The sequence below is a fragment of the Nicotiana sylvestris genome, chromosome 3, assembly GCF_000393655.2.
Source record: "Nicotiana sylvestris chromosome 3, ASM39365v2, whole genome shotgun sequence".
Lineage (NCBI taxonomy): Eukaryota > Viridiplantae > Streptophyta > Magnoliopsida > Solanales > Solanaceae > Nicotiana > Nicotiana sylvestris.
Window position 1 is genome coordinate 164,338,401 of NC_091059.1, and position 23,112 is coordinate 164,361,512.

Below are 23,112 nucleotides of genomic sequence, written 5' to 3' on the forward strand. Positions count from 1 at the left end.
TCGATGGTCAATAAGTCGTTATTCAATACTGTCGTGTGTGTGAATCCAATTCTAACCACTAGTATCCACATGGGATTTTTCTATTTTACAATTAAGTATGTGGAAAATGGGTAATAGCAAATCAAATTAGAAGAAATAACTTTTGTTTGCTTTTCACCAAAAAAAAAAAATTAATAATAATAATAATAGTAACCCCACTTATACATAGTACTAGTACATAATTTTGGAAAGAGGATAAATTGGGACTCAGGTATCGTTTGGACATAGATCTAGTCGAAACTTGAAAAAAATAGTTTTCAAAGATGAGATGAAAAATGATTTTTCTAAGTTAAAATTGTGTTTTGACATGCATTTTGCTTGAAAACTGATAGGTCAAATATGTCCTAAAGTATTTAAGACAAGATAACGCTAAAGGAAGAGTCTTCAAGTCATCATTAGTCGAGGTCGACCAAGCAGTAGCGGGATTCGTGGTCGAGCTGTCAACAAGGGTCGAGGTCGAGCACCGTTGGCAAAGCTGTAACAGCTAGTTGCGGAAATAGAATATTGAAAAGAATAGCCTATTGGATATTCTTTGTATTTGTACTATTAGGGTTTGTTAAGAATGTATCTCATATGAATAAAAAGAAGGACAATGGAGTACGGCATGTGACTTTCATTTGTAAGAACACATTTTGATTAAAAGAATCTCTCTTACTAAGATACAAACAACACATTTTTTTACCAAGATTCTTGTCCATATTATTTCATACTTTCCGCCGGATCCGAGGATAATTCGAACATTCAAGGATTTGTATGTCATTATTGTCGGGAGGAATAATATCTAGCTTCTCCTTTATTGGGCGAATCATTTCTTTATTTACTCAAATGTCATTTATTATTGTTTATTGCTATGTAATGCTCTATTATTACTCACGTTACTTGAAATAATTGTCACACATTATTATTATATTTCTACTAGATTTGTCCAACATTAATCACGCTCTCATAACTCGCATCTAAAAATATTATTGTTAATTAGGGTTAACCTCTTAATACATAAATTGAATTATTTGAACCAAAAATTATACTTTTTGGTCTAGCAAAAACTAAGTTGAAACTCTGTGAGTAGAAAACTTCAAAAACTAATTTAAAACGCTTTTTGAAACTTAACATTCATCTTCAAAAACTGTCTAAAAACTAGTCATTTCTATAAATCAAACGATATTTTCAAAATATTTCTTTAAAAAAAACTTATGGGAGCTGAATAAATGGACGACCGAAGTAGAATATTCCATTATCCTACCCGCCTTAAATCGTTTGAGACTGTATCATCCCTGTGTGGAGCATACAAATGAAGAGAGCAAAAAAGTAAAGAAATCGGAGAAACCAGAAGTAATTAATTAAAGTAAAAGGAGATGAGTACAATTCATATGAGCAGTCTCACTCTCCCCACCATTTCTCAGCGGCAATCCTTTTCGTCATTCCCCAATTCCAAACCAATTGACTCTACAAGAATCAAAGCATCGCCAATAGAAGCAGAAGCAGAACAAGAATTAAAAAGGAAGATAGAAATGAGAGTTTGCACAAACAGGACATGCAGGAAACAGGGATCTTTAGACACCCTTCAAGTTCTTTCCGGTATTGCCCCTCCCTACGTCACCGTTAACTCCTGTGGGTGTCTTGGCCATTGCGGAGCTGGACCTAACGTCGTCGTTTTACCCGACGCCGTCTTTGTTAAGCACTGTGGTACTGCTTCTCGAGCTGCTGAAATTATGACGTTCGTCTGCCTTGGTAAGAGGGATGACGTGGAAGGGGAAAGCAGGAAAAGCTTGGAGGCTTTAGCATTGAGGAAAAGAGCGGAGGATGAAATGAGTAATGGCAATTTTTCTGAGGCTCATAGTTTGCTCTCACAGGTATATATTGGTTTCGTATTTTGATGAATTGCACTGAATCAAGTTTTGCTTAATTTATACTATCTTAGGATTACTTTTGAAGAATGCTATCGATCAAAAAGTTAAGAGGTATCTGATTTCTTCCCATCTCCCTAAGCCGGTGGGAGGTAATAGGTACCCAGTGGAATAGTCCACCGTCATCCAAAAACAATAGAAAAAAAAAAAGCTAAGGGGTGTCACAGTGACACTGACCATTGAGCTTTTTTGGCTGTCTTAATGGGATAGAACACATTGGAATGAATATCAATGCAGTGATTTCCGCTTTGATTAGTAGAATAAATTGAAGTCTATCAAAGCATGTCATGATAAAAATGGTGAAGAAACGAAATAAAAAGAGATGTCATTGATTCAAATCATTTCAACATACAGATGGCACAGTCTATTAGAAGCTTGAGATGTAAAAATCAACTTTTGGTTTCAAGGTCTTATATACATTATAACATTTGATCCTTTCAAACTAATCAAATTGAACATTTTCTTACTATCAGACAAATATTTATCACCAATTCAAGCTGATCGGGGCACCATCGTTGAATAGAAAAAAAAAAAAAGAAAAGGTGTCTAGCTTTCTGGCAACACTAAGTAGTTACGCTGGATTACTTTGCACTTCGTTGTCCCTTGTCTTGTGCATCATAAAAGAAAAAAGTACCTATTGGGGCATTCAATATCCTTCCTCTATAAGTTAATTAATGTGTCTAAAAATGATGTTTAGTCCTTTCACTATTTCTATGTTTCCATCGTTACTTATGTTTTAGTTTTACAGGTCTCTTTATATATGGCTTGTTCATTGTATTTAATACAACATTGGTGCCTAAGGGCACTGATGTTGCCATTTTCTTGTGCAGGCTATTGATCTAAAACCGTTTGGAGGTGTTCATATTATTCTCAAAGACAGGTTTATTGTGTTTAAAATCTCCTCTTTTCAATTGGAAGTTAAGACCTTTTGCAATCAAATAATCAGAAGAATACCCTAAATCTATATCTATTATTCAAATGATTGTCATGCAGCTTTAGCAAAAGCAACCATCATTATTCTGTCTCTTAAGCGTTTGTCCTGGCATTTTGGCTTTCATCTTCCTTTCTGGTTAATGTACTGAAGTTTTCTTAAAGTCATTTCAAAAATTCTTGGATCACTAGATTCTGTTCTAGCATCCAAATTTATATTAATAATTTGTCACTAATTCCTTGTTGTCTAGATGGTCAGAATGCATGTGAACAACAAGATGCTGAAATAAGTATCTTCATTCAGGTCTGCTGCGGAGTTGGCAATGGGAAATTTGGCTGATGCACTTGACGATGCTAAGGAGGCGTTGACTATTGCTCCCAATTATCCTGAAGTAATTTGATTATTTGTTACTTCTGTTACAGTATACATGAAAAGCATGTTTTGTGCTTAAACTTAACTTGAAATGTCTTGTGCTTAAACTTTGTTAACTCACATTAGCTTTTTTAACCATGAGATCCTGATCCCCTACATCCCCATTTCAGAGTGAAGTAGATAAAATATATGATTGCATAATATCTGTACTCCCTATTAGTTTAAGAAGAGAACATTAAAATACTATATCTACTAATCGCTACTTACAAATATTTATTACATTTGATTTTTACAGGGTTATATCTGCCAAGGTGATGCTTTGATGGCTGCAGACCAAGTTGATGCAGCCGACAAATCATACTCCATGGCTTTGGAGTTAGATCCGTCCATCCGTCGTTCAAAATCATTCAAGGTTCAGTTCATGTCTGCTGTACTTCTAGAGTAGAATTGGTTTAACTTTTTGCATCTGTTCTGCATCATAAATCCTATGACTTAGGCTTATTGTTTAAGGTCTACTTCCTTGCACTAACTGTTGGCGACACCAAACAAGTATAAAATGTTTTTTTAAGACAATGATGCGCTATTTGAGAAGTAATTAAAAATCTGATATAGTTCATTTGTTAGTAGTGTAAATCCGGTTATGACATTGTAGAAGTCATTAGTCTAGCCAGTTATGTTAATAACTAAATAAAGCTATGGTAATATGTTTAAAACAGATAGTGTGGTTCCAATAAGATAAGGCTGCAAGCGCAGATAAATTGCCTGATTGTGGTTGCAGCCAAGAAAAACGTTAAGCTTTATATTACACTTTCATGTTTCATGTTTCGTGGTATATAGAGAGATCTGCCCATGCACACCACAAAGTTGATCCAAGAGGAGAGTGGTGTTTGTCAAAATGTTTCTAAGCCTTCCAAACAATTTATTATATTAAAGAATTATGGGCCTCAAGTAAATGTATCACCCCACTGATGCCCCTAAGTAGCTGAGTCCATATGCATACACACAGGTGACATGCTGAGATGCTATTGTAGAGAACTATCTGTTCTTCACAAGATCTGCTTTTTCAAGACTGATGTATCATCATCCTTGATGTTTCAGGCTCGGATTGCAAAGCTTAAGGAGAAACTTGCTCTTGCTAATTTGGAATGAGTGATGTGTTGGTATGTTTTACTTAGGTAGGATCTCTGTCAACATAATCTGCTTGAAGTATTAGGTCTTGCCGAGGTAGAATAGGTTCAAATGCCAAAATCTACAGTAAGTGAACTTCCACTAATCTAAATGGTTCTGTGTTGTAGTTTATTGTCTAGTTTAACAGTGTATATAGAACAATGTCTGAGAACAGGAGAATATTTTGTTAGTGACTATTTGCTGGTATTTTTGTTATATATATGCATCATATGTCAATTTATCACCCTACTTAAATCTTAGCCCATCTTTGACAGTGTTCACTTATGCAATCTTGGAGGACCTTACCCATCTTTACTATTAGAAATTATTAATATGTGAGATTAGGGCAGAGATTGAAGTTTTCCTTCAGATGTCACTTGTATCTGGCCAAAAGGGTGGAATAGAACATACAAAATACAAGAGTTAAGTCTCAATTAAACTTACAGTATACTAGTAAAGCTATAATTTCAATCTAGTAAACATTTGTTTCCCTATAATCAGCAATAGGGTGAGTTGAAATTAGGTCCACAAAGGAAGATATCAAACTTCTTGACCCTATCCCACAACTTAGGAACTTTCTTCTCATCTTCAACCTTAAAATTTCCATGCTGGTCACCTTTTTTCAGATTTCCAAAACTAAAGCTCCTGGTAATCCCAGCAACAACATCTTCAGGAACTTTAAAGCAACCCTTTAGACTAACTTCTCTTTTACCCTTCATTGATTTGGACCTGCTCTTCTTCTCTTCTTCATGCTTTACAAGCTGATCATAATACTCCTTGTTCCTCTTCTCCAGCCCGTATATTTGCCCTTGAAGATCCTCAATCTTTCGACTTAGCATACAAACTCTATGATCCTCCCTCATCTTTAATATGCACCTTGCTAACTCAGCAGCCTTCCTCTTCAAGAACAGAGATTCCGAAGATAACCCTTTGTTTTCCTCCATCAATGAAGCTACCTTGTATCCTAATCTAGCATTTTCGTTTAACAGAATCAACCTCTCTGATTCCAGCACGTCCAGTAAGCTTTTCTGCAAATCTACCTTCCTTAATGACTCATTGTTTTGCTTTTCCACTTGATTAAGCTCGTCTAAGACGAAATCATATTCCACAGTTCTGATCACTAAGTCAGCAACAATCATGTCTGCATCAAATTTGCCTTGTGTTGAAGGTGGAAAGGAAGGTTGATATGATAATGAACTCTCAGCATCAGACTCAATGATCTCTCCACCATTGTCTTCCTCATCACAGTTATCATTCTCACTGAAAGTTAATGATGGTATAGGAGAAGAATATCGACGATTATGATGATGGTTCTTGGCAAGTGCTTGGCAGTAGCGATCTGCCAAAGAGACATAGCTGTTGTACAATTCTTGAAGTAAGGCTAACAGCTGTGGCCGTTTCTGGTAATAGGCGTCGGCACGTTCTGCAAAACTGTCAGCATTGTTTTTTTCTGGAATGTTCAGAGCAACGTTCTTCATCTTCTCATCCAAATCTAAAGAGAATAGAAACACCCAAATTCAAGTAGAAACAAATAAGTGAATGATCTGTTTTTTTCTTGACAGTTGAAGAATTTGAAATTTGAATTCCATAGCACATGGTTTTCATCTTCAGCTCATTTCTTTCCTATGTGCAGATTGTGACAAATTTGGACGTGCATGAAAATGAAATCAGTAGTTTGAATCCAAACAATAACACTGGTTCTAGTCCTTGTATATTAATTCTTCAACTTTCCACATTTCTACGAATTTAAAAACATTGATGTAACATGCAGCAAAATATTAAAATCAAAATTGCCGGCACAAGATAAAGATGGCATCCATGAAATCATAATTTCTTTCGTCTATATGAGCATTACATTATAACTCAAAACTAGACTTCCAAAATGATCATTGCCTAATACTGCCTAATCCTTCTTATACTATAATTTTCTAAAAAATTTTATGAAAAACTCATTTAGGCAAAAAAAAAAAAAAAAGAAAAAAAAATTTGTGGGTTATGACTAAGAAATCTAAATTTTACAAAAACAAATTTATTTTAGGCCATATTAAAAAAACACCGCCGACATATATCGGTTGAATAATTAGAACCGCCCATCCAACAAGGTACTACTAACTAAACTACTACTGGTCTCTATGTTCCAATTTATGTGAACCTATTTTCTTTTTGGTCTATTCCAAAAAGAATGACCCATTTCTAAATTGGCAAAATACATAAGTAGCCACCTGAACTATACACCAAATCCCTGTTACACACTTTTTGAGGACGAATATCAATTTACACACGCAACCTTTCAAAATTGTGTCTACTACACACTACTTTTGCCAGATGGCACGCGTGTGTTTAACAAAAGACACTGAGCGTGTAAAACCTATGCATTATTTGTCTAAATCCTTATATACGCACACGTGTCCAAATCTTATTTGTTCTCCTTATTTTTCTTAAATTATTAGTTAAAAGAAAAGATAAAAGATGTCCAGGCCTTCTTCCCCATTTGGAGCCCCCTACCGTCTTGGGGGGTCGACGACAACCACAACACCATTTTCTCTTCCACGCCTCCCATCTCTCCCCCTTTCATCTCCTTTAAGTAGATCTCGATCATAACTCATAATGCCGGCGGCGACCTCAAGCAACGCCGAGACCTCTGTTGCCAGGTTGTTACTTTCACTGTCAGTTCATGGCCGACGAGGTCAGATTTTCTCCGACGGGGTAAAGCTCTCAAATCTTTCCGACAAGTTGGTGGTTCTTCGTTCAGATCTGGTCTCGTTTTGTTAAAATTGCAAATAATGGCGACCTCTATTTTCCGGCCACTGTTACAGTGGCAACACCCATCGGTAAAAATAGTATTTCTATAGCAAACAAAACCTAGAAACCAAAATATGGTAATAAATTTTTAGAGTAAGGAGAAATAGTGGTAAATAAGAACAAAGATGATGAAGAAAGTGGGTCTTCATATAAAGAGAAGAATTGAAGTATGGTGTGGTGCCTCTGGTTCTTTCTGGAAGAAAAAGAGAAACTGATCAACAGAAATTTAAGCATTTTTTATTTTAAAAAATTACTAACACGTGGCATGATGTTATTGGTGCGTGACACTACACATATTCTGAGAAATTGGTCAAGAAAAAAGTAGGGTGTACTAGACACAATTTTGAAAGGTTTCGTGTGTAATATGATATTCGTCCTCAGAAAGTGTGTAACATGGATTTGGTGTAAAGTTCAGGTGGCTACTTATGTATTTTGCCTTCTAAATTTGAAAACAATTTAGATTAAACTTCCAACTCTACCTTAATGAGAAGCTTTTATAACCACACAAATACTTTTGTACATTCTTTTGACTTGTTTAGGATCACAAATTCTAAAAGTCATTTGGTCAAAAATCTTATATAATCTTGTGAACCAAGCACATGAATTCGTACTTGGAATTAGAAACAAAATTACTAGCTGCACATTGGATTCTTGTACTCAAAAAGGATTAAAGCTACATTGCCTCTAATGTAGAGATAAAGATTCAGAAAAGAAAGAAAAGATTCTGTCATATTTAAAAACAGAAATCGTTTTCTTTCTGCCACACGGCATCAGATAATAAAAGTAAATACTACCCTCCATTTGAAAACGATTTTAGTATTCAAATTTTGAAAAAAGTTTAGACAGAAACCGGAAGGGAAGAGACGTAAATAGCAAAAGGACACAGCTTTTTGAAATTAACTTTCTGTTTCTATCATAATTCATAATCTGTGAAAGAAAGTGACCCTTCATTTCAGAATGATACCCTTCTCTTCTCTTCTCTTCTCCCCCATACACTTCCAAAAGAAAGGTAAACACTTTAGTCATTTCCCTAGGGAAAGAAATGTTCCCATCACCTAAAATATAATGGGCCCCCTTCCCCAACAAATTACAATCAATGCTCCCTTCTCTTTCTGTGTTTCTGCCATCACTAGTCCAATCTTGGGATTATAGTCCTAAAGTTATAATTTTTGGACTAATTTATCTTACTTTCATAAAATAATTGCAAGTTATTTGTACCTTCAATCAAACACAATTTAAATTTAATCTCAGACCAAACTACAATCTTGAAATTTCCAACTTATCTTCTTACTACTAGTCTACTACGACAACAAATAAACAAATTATGGTACAACATTCAATATGCTTCTTCAAAAAATAAAATCTTGAAAAAAGGTTTTCTATGTGTCAAATATGGGTGTAAAAAAACTATACTTAGGTAAAAGCTTCAAATTTACACCTTTACTCTAGGAAATATTTCAATCTTATCTCTTCTTCTATATTCCAGGGTCATTCATACATTTGCCCCTGACAGTAAGAGATTTTATGTGTCAATATATGGGGAAAAATCCAAATTTATGCCTCTACTTTTGACTATAGTTTAAAATCAGTTAACGTAGTTTGGTACGCGGGATAAAGTGTGAGATTAAGTCAACTAAATATAGTATAAATTATCTCACTTTATCCCAACAAAATAGTCCAGTGATCCGGAATAATTTAGTCCGCACGCCAAACGACCTTAGTGTCAAGGAAAAATACTATTGATAACGGCAAAGGCATGAATGATACTCAAATATAATGGATAGTAAAATGTACTAGTATATTTGGGTATTGTTCTGACCTTTTTTCCTAAAATGATGTTGGTATACAATTTAACAGATAAGAAAAAGCAGAGTAAAAAATATCTCAATATTTACCAGCAACTGTGCAAAGAAGCCAAGAGGGTCTACTGAAGTTTCTCCTTTTTGAATAATTTGAAGAAGCCATAGAAATAGGAGTTGAGGCTTCACCACCATGTTTTTTCTCTGCCTTCAGTTTTGTTTCCATTTCAGTAGGCAAAAATAGGGCCTACACAATTCAAAATGAAGTTCACATCAGAAATAATTTTTATCTCTTTCATCAATTAATGAAAGGCAAATAACACATGGAAAAAACTGAGACTTTGTTGCATTTCATGAAGATATTGATATACCCCATAATAAATGAGAATGCACAGTACAATTAATGATCTGTTTGAGGTATTAGATGAAAAAAGAACAGAACAAAAAAGAATAGAAGCAACATAATAGCAGTATAGAACCTCAAGAATATATGTAAATGCAGATAACGAGGTCAAAAGATCAGTTAACAAACTTAAAATATGTAAATAATATTATTAAATGCCACTATGTTCCCCCTTCTCCTCCTGCATTTCTAATTTACCTATAAGTTACAGCAGAGTTGGACTACACGACTAGAAACCATGAGTTTAAGAACAAAATTTCAAGTGAGAAAAACAAGTTAATGCAAAGGAAGCTGAAAACTAAGAACAAGTGCTAAGCAAAAATCTCCAAATAAGAGAGAAACAGAGAGAATACGTTTGTGGGGGCGAGAAGAACAAACTTGAGCAGAAGTTGAGTGATGAAGAAACGAAGAAGCTTACTTTACTTGAAATTCTTGATCATTTAAAAAAAAATACTACTAACAGATAAAGAGAAGTGCTTCTATTACAAACCTTTGAGGTCCAAATGCACGTTTAGGCGCAGTTACAAATCCAAATTATGGAGAGTAAAGGTTTGTTCTTTTTTTCGAAGTTATAGATATAGATAAAGTTGGGGGTGTCTTTGGGCTTTTCTGTTTTCTTGGTTTTAGGGGACTTTTTCTTTGGTTTGGGGTCGAGAAGTCAAATAGTTTCTTGCTGGAAGCCCGCATACAACGATTTGATTTTTGGCGAATCAATAGCTGCCACGTTTTAAAGTCCGTGCAGTGTATTTAATGCAGCTGCTGAGAACTGAGTTGATAGACAGGTCAAAGATGGGGTTTTGAGTTCTAATAGGGAACAGACCTACAGCTACTGGTTACAGCCCTATGATACAGCCTGAAAAGTGGGGAAAAAAACACAATTTTTTCTCCACAAAAGAAACTCTCCCCATCTCATATGATATGCATATCATTATTTTTAGCTTAGAGATATTTGCGTGGACTTATTTGGTTGATGGGATAAACTATAAAGAATAATAATTTCGGAATAAAATGTTATCTCACGTTTGATATGAATATTAATTAGCCTCGTGAAACTATTATATACTTAAATGATGAGATTAACTATTTCACATAAAAAGGTGAAATAGTTAATCATGTGGGATATCCTTCTATCTTATCCGGGTAATCAAACGACCCTATAAACTTCCTTTATCCAAATTTATAAGAGATTTAAAGTATGAGAGTTAAATGTCACCTAAAATAGAATAAAATAATTTATTGTGAGAACGCAAAACTATCTTGTGCTGTCCTAGTACAATTGCTATCTGTCTATTGCCTATATACAGGGAAGGATAGTGAGATCAGATCAATGTCCTTTAAAAGGCATATAAGATATCGAATCCGAGATTTGTTGTCAAAAGAAAGTGTACGTGTCTCTACAGAACCCAGTATTTTGTCGTCTTTGCACGTTTTGTAAACTTAGCAAATGGTTATCCTACATTATTTGGGGCATTTACACAAATGATCTTTTCGGAAGTCACTACTTAACTTGGTCTGAGAAAAAAAATATTCATCCAATTACTTAAAGGTGAAGTGTAGCCTAGAACAAAAGGATTACATAGTGGCGTCAAGAGGAAAGTCATCCTATGCAAATAATCCAATTATTTGTCCAATCTTGGACAGAGCTTTAACACAAGTTGGGTAATGCCCATTTGCATCACCATATATAATGCTTTGGTTAAATGAAAGATAAGTTGTGGACAAGGCAGTAGCATCCTTCTGTGCAATCAGACCATACCAATGTATAGTTGTGTCGGCGCGAGACGTAACTGTGGGTCAAAATTTCTCTTAGCAATACGTTAGAAGCGCACTAGATATTTGCCATTATCAGATGACAAAAGCCAATTTTTCTTATATTAAGATATAACATGTAATGGACGTCTTTGCAACATATTCATGCGGCAATAGAGTTGATTCATTTTGTATGATTTCGTATACAAACATTAACGCAGCAAACCGAAAAAAGTCTGTGTGGACTTAAGACATGGGGAAAAGGATTCCAGTGGAGAACTCGTACACAGACCTTAAGCACAGAACAAGAAAACAAAATACATGCCTGTGTCATCAGTTACACGACTACAAGCTGAAATATAAGAAACCTCAAAGGCAGTCAACTTGCACGTAAACATTAGCACAAGCCAAAAAGTTTCTATCACGCAATACAGGTTTCTACAACATGCTCTATTTCATCCTTTGAATACTGAAACACATCAAGGGATGAGAAAGCTGAAGGCATGATGACCTTGCGGAGGGCCAAACTTCGTGGATAGTGGAATGCTGTCTGAACCAATCCAAGCACCGAGCAATAGACTAAGCATTACATCCCATCACAGATGGAGTTACTCCTGGGAATTCCCATACCGGCATTTAATTTCTTCCCCTTCTATAAGCCTCTCTACTGAGTCTAAAGGAAGGCCAACCAAATCTAGCGTCTTCTCCCAGACCTTATAAGAAGTTTCGACATTATGTGCTTCTTCAGAAGCATTTGTGGGACGACAATCGTGAGAAATGTAAGCACAGACTGGCCAGTCATCTGCTTTCAGCATTTCACAATACTCGGATATTTGAGGATCTGTTGCTGCAAACAAGGTACTTCTAGAGCCTGCAACAACTGACTAATTTGAGTACGTTCTACACTATATGCATGGGGATGCATTAGGAAAACAATCAGACTGCACGTTCTAATTAACCAAGCAATTATATAAAATAATTGCCAGTTGAACTTCCCTTACACCACAACAAGAATACATGCATGGATCAGTTTCTATTGCTTCCTTCAATTTATCTTTCTGATGAGATATCACTACTACTAATATATTTAACTTTAAGCAACTTGTATAGTCTTTCAAGCTCCCTTTGAGTTCATTTTCTTGTTTTTCCATTTTGATCAAATTATTCTTAGTTTGTTCGCAGTCTTCTTTCCTTATAAAAAAGTATCATCCACCACTGCAGAAAACTATCAAACTAAGTTGATATGTTCGACTTAGTAGTGTATGGAGTCTATGAAGTACATCCGACAACTATGCGGTCATACTAGGCCTACAAGAATATTAGGTTTCATGCATAGTCTAGTTGTTATTTCTTCAAATTTCTATGGTATTGGTGACTACAGAATGATTGATTGAATGAAGAATCACATGGTACAAACTTTGGAATCATGCATTTGCGACTCTTCAGTGAAGCTTTTGTAGCGTCATAACTTATTTTTTTCTTTTATGGAAACTAATCATAACTTTTACGTAGGGACACTCCGGTAAACAGCAAACTGAAACTGCTATGAGGTTCGTGCTGTGTAGTTACACAAGCCCAACTTCCTCAAGTCAAGGAACCCTCACCCCCTCCACCAGGTGTTACTGAAAGAGGAAACTGGCTCTGCAGTGGGAAAAAAACAGGGAAAAACTTGCAGTCTAAGCCTCAATACTCTAATATGCGACCCAACGTAAAGAAAGATATGAGACATTTTATTCTTTTCCTTTACTGCAAGAACATGCAATGTGCACAGTGAATCTTCAGACAAGAAAAAGTACTAGGACTTAAGAATAACATACCTTCTTCTGCATTAAATATAAAATAAGGTATTAGACGATAACCCACTTGCAGAAACTGAGGAAGATCCCTGGCCTGCAATTTTTGAATGTGTAAACTCGAACTTTAGCATTTGTAAAATGATGTCATAGAAAAGGAATGGAAACTAAAAAGAAGAAAATCATGTCGAAGAAATTTAGATCTTTTTTCTTGTTCTTTTTGGGATAACGAGAAAACCCAGGTCAACTGACACAGTGGTTAGAAACTCGACAATGGGCTTCCCCTCTACCCTTCTCTACTTAAATACCATGCTTTTGTCTGTGGCAAGGTTCGAACTAGCTTAGTGAAGGGGAATAGATCACATGACCTAGTCAACTGTAAATGAACTTGAAACTTGAAATAATAGTTTAGGGAAACAACAGAGTTATGGCAAATTTAACCATGTGAATAATCATTACCATCTATTATCCTGTCAGAATACTCAATTCTGGAGTTTACAAGCTCAGAATAAGCTTAAGGATATGTCAAAATCGAAATATGGTTTAGATATGCATCATAGAAATTTGACAAAAAACCCTTACCACCCAATAACCCATTATATCTTCCAAGCATAAATGCTCCCCTAAAGCATCAGAGGCGAATCCAGAATTTCAAGAGGATGGGTACTATTATAAAGAGATGGATCTAGAATTCTCACTTGACGGGTTTAACTTTAGTCTTTTACCCTGAACCCACTAAACTTTTGAAATTATAGGTTCAAAATTATACTTTTTGAAATTTTATTGATTTTCACACACACACACATATTGTATACACATACTCGATGTCGAAAACAAGACCGTCCGGAGTGGGTTTTTAACCGCAAATTTCACTTGTAAAGGTGCACCCAATAATTATTGCTCCATAGGAGTCCTTGAGCATGGGTGCGCACTCATATATTTAAGTAATTTTGAAAAAATATAACATTGTTATACATGATTTAGGGAAAGGAGCATGAGTTCACGTGAACCCATACACTAAGAGCTAGATACGCCCATGTAAAGCATAGGACTAAGACGTTACTAGTTTTGTTTGCGGATGAAGGTGGCCACTAAAAGAAGATTTGTGGTATACATTACAAGTTTAACACATCCTAACACATGAAGCAAGATTATATTGTACACTTTTTTTTTTTTTTTGATAAGGGATTATCTTGTACACTTCATCAGCAAGAATCTATATTTTCAAGATATAACATGGATTTCTCGTATGCTGAGTGGTATTGTCTAATGAAATTGTCCAACCAACATAACAATTTTCGACTTAGTGTTCAAACTTGAGCATTAAGAAGCCTTAGAGGTTGGTGGTAAAAGCTAACAACTAATTAAGTAGTACTAAACTGCTACATATATTTACAGATTTATGAACTGATAATTTTACAATAGATTGAAAGTGTATATACTCTGGGACCTTAATGTATAAAGTTAGAAATGTTACAAAGAGAAAATAGGGAGGAACTTTAATAAAATGAAAAACTGAGACGCATCAAAGAATAACATCAACAACTGGCCAACAAGCAGACTCAAGAGATACACTTACTGTACTAGTTTGTTCATTGAATTACATAAAGTTGATTAATATGAAGATCAAGTCTACTTAAATATCTTACATTTATGGCCCCCAGGGGCAAGGGTTTTGGTTCAGCAGTAAGGAGGCAATGCTGGGTGTATAATAATGCGCATGCCACAAGTTTGAATCATGTCACTTACCAGATAGCCCCGTTTGTCTTCTTTATTTTTGATTTCAAATTTCTTTTTTCTTTTCAGGGGTCCAAAAGGCTAAAAAAGAGGTATTTAAGTGGGAATGGAGTAGAAGAGCGGGCCCATACTCTCTCGAGTTCTGAATTTGTGGACCAACTAGGGATAGGGCAGCTAACTCACATGGAACTTTTTAATTACAAAGAGAAAATATCTTCTACTGGCATGTCAAGACAAATACTTAATAAAATTTAAAAAGGAGAAGAAGAACTTGCAATTTTGTGGCAGTCAAATCATCAAAAAGAAATAGCTGAAAGTTGAAAAATATTCTATTAGCAGGAATTGGTGTTGAAGGTGGAAGCTAGAGGAGAGTTTTGGGATGAGATAAAGAAAGCAACCATTGCTCATGAGAAAAAGACATTTTAACGAGATCTCTCATACAAAAAGACCTTTTTGAGGTCATTTACAAACTTCCAGATATCCAGATGTCTCAGTTGGGTACTAAGAGTTAGTGTATTTGCATCCTTAGGTTCATTTACTTCTCATGCTATAGGTAGATGGGACAATATTGGGTTTCTTTTTCTTTTTCAGATAATGTGGTCACTCTTGGGAATTGGGAATTGGAGTTAATTATCAGTATAGATAAAGATAAGGCACTGAAATTTTTATCTGCTATAAAAACATCTCAGTCTGTGAGCTTAATCTGAACAAGAAAGGTGTGGCAGCATTCTTAAGTTTCGTCCTTGAGCAACTAAATACACGACAAGCTTGAAAAAAATTCTACTAACTAAGAATCCATCAACACAACTTACACCAAACATAAATCTTCCAGAGGCACCACATGAAGCAACATCTCACCTCACCTCAATTGGTTCTTTTAGCATTTAGAGCAGAACATGTTAAGGCTGATTAGTGGATGTCCATGTTTAATTGGGACCAGAACCTCTTCTAGAGATCTTTTAAATCGAAACAATATGAGGCTCCTCAAGTCAAATATATATATAAGTGCACTAAATAATGGAAGGATCCAGGACGAGTACGTCTAGCTTTTTACTAATTTTTAGTGTTTGTTGAAGGACCTGCACAAAGCACCCACACTCTTATCACACACGTTCTACACGAGTACATCAAGACACAGCCAGAAGCTCAATAACATAAAATAAGGCAACTAGAGAGAAAATCGCTTTAGTTTTTTAGACTTACAACATTGGTTAGAACAATTCCAGGAGTAACACAGACTACACTTATGCCAGCTTCAGCAGGTAGCCTCTTGTGAAGGACGCTACTGAACATAATCTGCACTTGTAACCAAAGAGGACTAGTTACTGGAGAGCAAATCAACATAGCCAGGACATTCTTTTTTTAAAAAAAAAAAAATTAAATGGAAACTGATATGTATTCAACTACTGCATAGCATGATAAAAGTTCTAGTACACATCCACAGCAACTTATACGCGAGATGCTCTACATAAAAAGTTATGATTTAAACAATTCAAGCAACTCTTAGCATAGCTAATAGCAAACAAAAGACTTGTTTAATAGTGCCATAAAAAAGTATAACCTTTACTAAATAGAGAACAATTCATGTTCTTTTAACTATGATTAAATAAACAGTTAACGTTAAGATACTGTAGCCTCATTTAAATAATATATTCTGCAGTAACTTGATGAAGGTCTTCAAAACTCCGTATATGGAATCAAACACCAAACTAAAACAATAAGATTTTTCATCAACTAGAACTACTCCAAAATGGTGATTTCTACACAATTTGATTATTCAGTTCAATATCACAAGCTGACAACCAGAAAAAGAAAATGTGTATATAAAGATTCAAGATAATCAAATAGACTATGTAATAAAAGATGAAGATATGTTTACTTTTCATAAGCTAAACACTTCAACAAAAACAACATGCATCTCTTTCAGCTGCATCTGTTGGATGACATCTAATAAATATTCTCTATACAGCTCTAGACTGAGATTTACATGTATGATCCTTAACTACAACTGTACTATTATGCACAAAAACTAGTGAGATTGTGCTAAAACAATACAGAATGTGCTACCTTCAGTCCCCTTGGCTGCTGTGTGAGTCAGATCAGGCAGACCATGGAACGGGCGTAAATATGGCAAAATTCAGGTTCCTAAGCTTTATTTAATAGGCAGAATGTAAGCTTTGTGAAACATGGAAAAAATGGAGTATAACTAGGCAGCCACTTGTGTTAAGGTGCTTTAGTGCAGTGGTTGAACAGGTTGTAGCGTCTCAATTAACACTAACAACAAGCAAAAGACCTTTAGCAGGTAATAGCAATAACTTTTTAGATAATACCTGAGCAAGCTTACTGCCTCCGTATCCCACTACACTGGTGTACTTTCTCTTTCCAGATACAACATTCATATCTTCTGGATCAACAAACCCAACATAGTGCATCTACACAAACGAAATAAACTATATTCCTGTCAGCTGACGTGACAATAGCGATATACTGAAATGGAAAACCTACTCCAGAATCCAACATATAGTTGCAAAATTTTTTATCCTTTTTTTAGACTTCCAACATATTATGGTGCAATCACTTAAATTTAAAGGCAAATTTATTTCCCATCCTCATACTTCTAGACTTGGTTTCGCTGAAGAATAGACTTAATGGTTATTACACCTTAAAGCCACAGCAGAACATCTACTTCGTCCTTTTTAGTTCACTTTCAATCCCGAATTTGGCATGATTATAGGATTTCTTAGCTTCTTTTTTTTTGATAAGGTAAAACTTTTATTAATAAGGTACCAAGATGGTACAATAAAGTTACAGAAAATCATCCCAAATTACAACATCAGCAAGCTATTCTCCCCCTCCCAACACCTCTAGAAACTCCATAAATTGATTCAAATTTCCTAACTGGCAACATCTACACCAAAAATACAGATTATGAAGACATATATTCTTAATTCTAATAATGTTATTTCTATGTCCTTCAAAGCAAGCCTTGTTTCTTTCCAGCCATAAGGTCCATAGAATGCACAATGGAATGGTTCTCCACATCTGTTTCATCCTTCTAGGTACTCTTTAGGATTTCTTAGCTACAACATCTTTTTTCCCTTTTCATATCCAATATAATGATTTAGGTCATAAATCCACCTACTCGATCCATTATGTAGCAAAGTGCAGCAAGTCCTAACAATGTGCATCCCTTTTTTTGTTCTTTTGTATTCTTAACACATACACAGAAATCTTAAAGGACAAATATCCAGGCCAAGCGACTTCAATTTCCCAAGCAGTAAAATTTTCTGCTCAAACTGTTCATGAAAAGGCAAAGACTTCCAAAAAGAAAAGGACAAAAATAATGAAATACATGCTGGACCACCTACTCTTTGCTGTCTATCATTGCTTCAACCAAGCTTACGCTTTATACTATCCTAAATTAATGAATACTAGATAAACATTTTCACCAGTGTTGAAACTTCAATTTGCAACTTATTTTAAAGTATCTCGTGGATATCATGGAAAAATGGGAATCATTTAAAGCAATAACTTAGTGCAAAAGGTGAGGATAGAAGCAATTGAGTATATAACATATCCATCTAGAGCGGGGGGGCATATTGCTAAGACTTACCGTAGAGTTCACGTTAATAATTCGGCTCGGAGAACCTCTAATAAGTGATGGTAAAAGCAATATCGAAAGCATCGCCGGAGCTAGATGATTCACTTGCATGTGTTCTTCATACCCATCTTTCGAAAACTTCTGTGGTTCTGTAAAAAACAATATGATTCATTAGCTTAGTTAGAAGACTCAGAAGCAAAATCTCACAAGTTTCCAGATAAAAGCAAGTCCACTCACTCGGCTATCATTCAATCAGATTCCATCTATAGGAGAAAGCAGGTTAAAAGTTGTATCGTATTTCTATTGCCGACACTATGTATTTCCATGCTTAAACAGCTAAATAGATCCACACTAGCCAAGCTTTAGTGCATTGGCAAGAAACATGGTCATGCAAGCCAAAGTGGGAAGGCAGGCTAAGGCAACTGCATTAATACAGGACAGGTGACCGGCATGTAGGATTTTCTTGTTACCTCTGATCATGATCATTATCAAGAGTTCTAGCACACCCATGAATGTAAACATGATGAACATCTAATTGTAGTTCTTGAAAGGAAGAAAAAGTTGTAGGAACATATCTGAAGGTGCATATCCAAATGTCAATCATAAACTTATAGTTGTAAAGATAACCAATTCCATAGAACAGTAAACTGTGTACCGAGAAATGTAGACTAACCATTACAACTTATTCTAGGGTAGTAGAAAAACATTTTACTTTACACATACACTATATCACCATGCTTGAGCTCATAAGAAGTAAGCATTAGAAGGTGATTATCCAGTTAAAGACCCAGATGCTGCTGCTACAGGATCTTCCCACTTCAGAATTATATATGAGACATCCTCTCATTTTATCCAAATCAACCAAGTAACTAATCAAATAGAATTTCTCATTCAGGGTCTCTCTAGAATATCCCATCCAAAGACGAGATTCAAAAACAAAGCTTTATGCAGTTCTTATTTTACATAAATCATAAACCAGCTTTTTTCGTATTTACCAGGTAGCCCTAGCGAATTCAAATTGTAGGCCTGTCTGAAGCTAGTAATGGCCCATTAAGATTCATTATCATCTCGACTCTAGAAACATTCTAGAAGAATATGTATATAGAGTAAAGATCAATCGTTGATGTGTTTGGTGTCACGAGAATTTGATATACAATGATTTATCACATTTACGGATATAGTGCCTTGCTTTTCAAACAGATCTTTATAAATGCACCACATAGACCATAAACTTCTAAACTAAATGAACAAAAAACTTGACCACATGATGAAACTTCTGAAAGATGCAAACAAACAATAGTATTTGAAAAGATTAAAACTGGATATCAAGTAACAAATTTTTTTTATGAAACAGCTGAAACAATAATAGTTGTTCTCAATTTATCATAGCTCCAGTATCGCACAAAAAGAGTGGACATTTTGGTTAACATCAATTAATAAGAAGAAACTAAAATAGCACTAACCCCCTATTGAAAATATGCCAGCATTATTGATGAGAACATGTAATGGTGCCAAGCGGGCATTCCACGCTTCTGCAAATCGTGCAACAGAATCCAAAGAGAGAAGATCAAGCTCCATGACCTTGCAACAAATGTGAACCATATTTCATTTAGGACAATTCTCTCATGACAGCGAAAGAGATTCACTAACACTAACTTCAAAAATTTCATGAAACTTAAACATTTGTAATAAATTAGAAAGTTGTACTAATTCTTCCTAGATGTACTACTATTAAGTGAAAGACAACATACCTCAATGTTGAGCGGAAGGCCCTTGCCAGACCAATCTTCCTGCCATTTCTGTATTAATTCCTGTGCATTTTTCGTGTTCCTTACAGCCATAACAACATGTGCTCCTGATTCGGCCAACTGCCTGTCTAATGCAAAAGCAAAAATGTTTATACATTAGAGCAAATGGTTTAGAACTTGTACTTAATCTTTGTATCTGGAAGATGAGAGATAAGAGATTAACAGAATCAACAATATAATGAAGATAATAATGTAAAGAAAAGGAACATAGAAAAGCATATGGTGTAACATTATTATCACACATATTCTTTTACGGTGGTGTCTGGCAACTTGTGGGCCCGTCGACTATTCCACCTGGTACCTGCTACCTCCTAATAGCACATGTATCAGGTAACTCTGCTCACCTCACCTAGTGTTTATTTGCCTCCACTGAAATTTGAACCTGAAACCTTCAAGGTTCACCGCTGCCACTAGGCAACACCCTTGGGTGCTAATATGGTGTAACATTACTGGCCACAAAGGAAGTATGCATCATCGCACCCAACTCACCTAGAGTTTATTTGCGTCCGGTGGGTTTGAACTGGAGATCTCATGGTTCTCCTCCACTACTACCACACCCTTGGGTTCTAATATGGTTTGACATTATTCACCACGAAGGAGTTACGCATCAACATAACCACGATTGTGGCCTAGCAATCAATGAAGTGGATACAAACCTCGGGAAGCAGGATTCAAATTGCAGCAAAGACAATAAGCACTAGGTGATTTGAAACAAGTTACCAGTGCAGTGGTCGAAGGGCGTGCAATATACTTTAAAATTGGCGCAGAACCTCAAAACGTGCTCAACCCAATAGACAAAATGCAAACACAAACGGTGAAAGCAAAGTGGAAGAAGCAGAAAGTAAAGCATACCGAGCGATTTCACGGCCGATGCCGCTGGTAGAACCAGTGACGATGCAAGTGAGATCATTGATAGGAGGGAGAGGCATAGGGTTGTGCAAGTGACTAGCCGATATCCTTTGAAAAAGCATCTCGAAAACCAAATAGAACCAGCCTCTTAGCCATTCCATCCATCCTAATGCTTCCTTCTTCACCGTTGTCTTCAATGGCTGCTTAGCTTCTTCTTCTTCTTCTTTCGAATTCCTAATCTCCTCCACCTTCGCCATTATCTCCTTCGGCAAACAGATTCTCCGCAACAGTCGCACTGCTGTCTTCTTTTCTATTCTTTGTTTATTGCTTTTTTGTCTTTTTCTTTGGCCGTGTGACTCTCACGTGAGTCATAATATTAAGACTGATCAGATCATAGATCCGTTCTCACCGTTGTTTGCTTCTCTTTTTCTTTTTTAAAGACTGATTAGATATCGCAAAGTCTAATTTTGTGGTGATTAGTATTGACTAGTAGATTAGTTCCTTCTTAGTTGCCTTGTACCCACGTCTTTAAAGGACCACACAGTGTTTACTACTGAATTATGAACCGATGTATCTATTTATTTGACTTTTTCACTTTATATATTTATTTTTGGTGAATGTTGTCACAAATCGATTGTCTCTGAGGTGAGGATCTTCCGAAAATAGCTTCTTTATCCCTTTGGGGTGGGGATAAAGTCTGCGTACACTTTACCCTCCCCAAACCCACTGGATGAAATTTTACTGGGTTGTTGTTGTTATATTTTTGGTGAATGTTATGAACCTGAGCTGATCTAAGTTTTCTAGGGGACGATCTTACTAATATACCAACTAGGGCAAATTAATGGATAATTAATATTTTATATTTATACGAGAAAAATATATCTAATCAATTAAAAATGATGAAAAAAGTAACCCTCCATTTACTAGGCAAAGGAAAATTTTAAGCAAATATACTTTTGATTTAATGATATCTCAAAATTAAAGAGTTTCGATAATCGTTTTATTTTACATTTAACAAAATAATTCTTGTGGCTTTCTTAGAAAGCCCATGGCACTATTAGTTGAAAAGAATTGTAAAAATTGCACGGGACGTCTTATTTGGTCGCCCACATTTAACTTATACCCATTTTTTGAAAAGTTTTAACTTGTATTCACTTTTTAAACAACTCCAGCCCCCTTTCTCTTCATCATTATCCTCCTTCGTTTTCTTCTTCTTCTTCTTCTTTCGTTTGTTGCTGTTGGTGCTTCTATGAAACTTCAGTTCACGGAATAATTGCCATAAATATGTTTATCAAATTATTTAAAAATAAATTATAAATAATTACGTAAGTTAGTAGACAATAATTTGTGAATATTTCCACGTATGCAAGTTAGTAGACAATGATAATTCTGTTCTTTTCACGTTTATTGTTTCCAAAATTTATGATTTAGATACTGTTAGCAATCTGATTATTTATCTAGTATGTTAGAAAGGTTTTCAAAAACTTCAGCTTATATAGTGCTGAAGTTTTCACAAATGAACCAAATAATTTCAGCATCTTCTGCTGAAGTTTTTGAAAAAGCTTAATGACAAAACTAATGAATCCAGGATAAAAAAAAACTTTAGCTTATTTAGTTCAATTACAAACAAAAACTTCAGCAAATAGAGAATAAAACTTCAAGTACTATGCTTAAATTCATCAATTGCAAACAAAAACTTCAGCAAATAGAGAACAAAACTTCAGCTACGATGCTTAAGTTCAGCAATTACAAACAACAATTTCAGCATACTTGGTTCAACACACTTGCTTAAGGTTCAGGCAATGCAGCACACCTTCAGGGAGGCCAACAAGCCGGCACACATGATGGCTAAGGATGCACTAAATGGCAATAATGGCAGGGATCTTACTATTATCTACTATGCCCCTCATTTTGTAACCACTGCCTTAAAATCAGACTATGAAGGTTTGACTTATTTAGTTAAGTATGTTGACAGAGATGTTTGTTCTAGACTAGTATCTTTTAGAAACAAAAATGTCATTCGAGACATGCTATTGGACGGTAATAGACAAGTAGGTAATGCCCTATCGGGCACTATGAATGTTGTTAACTCTACTATTATGTGATATATATAATAAGATCACTGTTGTCAAAAAAAAATTCTCATCAAACAAAG

General features: G+C 35.4%; 3 protein-coding genes across 7 annotated transcripts; 1 reads left to right on the forward strand and 2 right to left on the reverse strand.

Moving 5' to 3' along the window:
- Nucleotides 1-1,274: 1,274 nt before the first annotated feature.
- Nucleotides 1,275-6,230, forward strand: LOC104229103 (uncharacterized). 3 transcript variants are annotated; one of them, XM_070171138.1, is made up of 6 exons: nucleotides 1,275-1,892; nucleotides 2,777-2,826; nucleotides 3,181-3,268; nucleotides 3,545-3,661; nucleotides 4,348-4,424; nucleotides 6,050-6,230. In XM_070171138.1, the coding sequence occupies exons 1-5, from the start codon at nucleotides 1,395-1,397 to the stop codon at nucleotides 4,396-4,398; spliced, it is 804 nt and encodes a 267-aa protein (XP_070027239.1). In that variant the 5' UTR covers nucleotides 1,275-1,394; the 3' UTR covers nucleotides 4,399-4,424; nucleotides 6,050-6,230. The 3 variants fall into 3 exon arrangements, with proteins under 3 accessions (XP_070027239.1, XP_070027238.1, XP_009779983.1); XM_070171137.1 differs by lacking the exon at nucleotides 6,050-6,230 and adding an exon at nucleotides 5,528-5,607; XM_009781681.2 differs by lacking the exon at nucleotides 6,050-6,230 and having other exon boundaries at nucleotides 4,348-4,679.
- LOC104229102 (kinase-interacting family protein) lies at nucleotides 4,770-10,126 on the reverse strand. 3 transcript variants are annotated; one of them, XM_009781679.2, is made up of 3 exons: nucleotides 9,911-10,126; nucleotides 9,114-9,264; nucleotides 4,770-5,908 (listed from the first exon to the last, which is right to left on the reverse strand). In XM_009781679.2, exons 2-3 carry the CDS (start codon nucleotides 9,241-9,243, stop codon nucleotides 4,914-4,916), a joined length of 1,125 nt encoding a protein of 374 aa, XP_009779981.1. In that variant the 5' UTR covers nucleotides 9,244-9,264; nucleotides 9,911-10,126; the 3' UTR covers nucleotides 4,770-4,913. The 3 variants fall into 3 exon arrangements, with proteins under 3 accessions (XP_009779981.1, XP_009779982.1, XP_070027237.1); XM_009781680.2 differs by lacking the exon at nucleotides 9,911-10,126 and adding an exon at nucleotides 9,774-9,860; XM_070171136.1 differs by lacking the exon at nucleotides 9,911-10,126 and adding an exon at nucleotides 9,619-9,637.
- Nucleotides 10,127-11,314: 1,188 nt separating this feature from the next.
- Nucleotides 11,315-21,301, reverse strand: LOC104229101 (dehydrogenase/reductase SDR family member FEY-like). Its single transcript, XM_009781678.2, has 8 exons — nucleotides 20,961-21,301; nucleotides 20,052-20,172; nucleotides 19,764-19,881; nucleotides 18,313-18,449; nucleotides 17,030-17,131; nucleotides 15,903-15,995; nucleotides 12,987-13,059; nucleotides 11,315-12,040 (listed from the first exon to the last, which is right to left on the reverse strand). Exons 1-8 carry the CDS (start codon nucleotides 21,212-21,214, stop codon nucleotides 11,778-11,780), a joined length of 1,161 nt encoding a protein of 386 aa, XP_009779980.1. The 5' UTR covers nucleotides 21,215-21,301; the 3' UTR covers nucleotides 11,315-11,777.
- Between the last annotated feature and the right edge of the window lie 1,811 nt (nucleotides 21,302-23,112).

Coding starts and splice junctions, on each gene's coding strand:
- LOC104229102 (XM_009781679.2), bottom strand. CDS start 9,243: ATGGAAACAAAACTGAAGGCAGAGAAAAAACATGGTGGTGAAGCCTCA. Junction 5,909..9,113: donor GCTTCTTTGCACAGTTGCTG/GTAAATATTGAG, acceptor TATTCTCTTTAG/ATTTGGATGAGAAGATGAAG.
- LOC104229103 (XM_070171138.1), top strand. CDS start 1,395: ATGAGTACAATTCATATGAGCAGTCTCACTCTCCCCACCATTTCTCAG. Junction 1,893..2,776: donor CTCATAGTTTGCTCTCACAG/GTATATATTGGT, acceptor TTTCTTGTGCAG/GCTATTGATCTAAAACCGTT. Junction 3,662..4,347: donor GTCGTTCAAAATCATTCAAG/GTTCAGTTCATG, acceptor TTGATGTTTCAG/GCTCGGATTGCAAAGCTTAA.
- LOC104229101 (XM_009781678.2), bottom strand. CDS start 21,214: ATGGCGAAGGTGGAGGAGATTAGGAATTCGAAAGAAGAAGAAGAAGAA. Junction 20,173..20,960: donor ATCGGCCGTGAAATCGCTCG/GTATGCTTTACT, acceptor TGCATTAGACAG/GCAGTTGGCCGAATCAGGAG. Junction 15,996..17,029: donor GAGGCAGTAAGCTTGCTCAG/GTATTATCTAAA, acceptor TTACAAGTGCAG/ATTATGTTCAGTAGCGTCCT.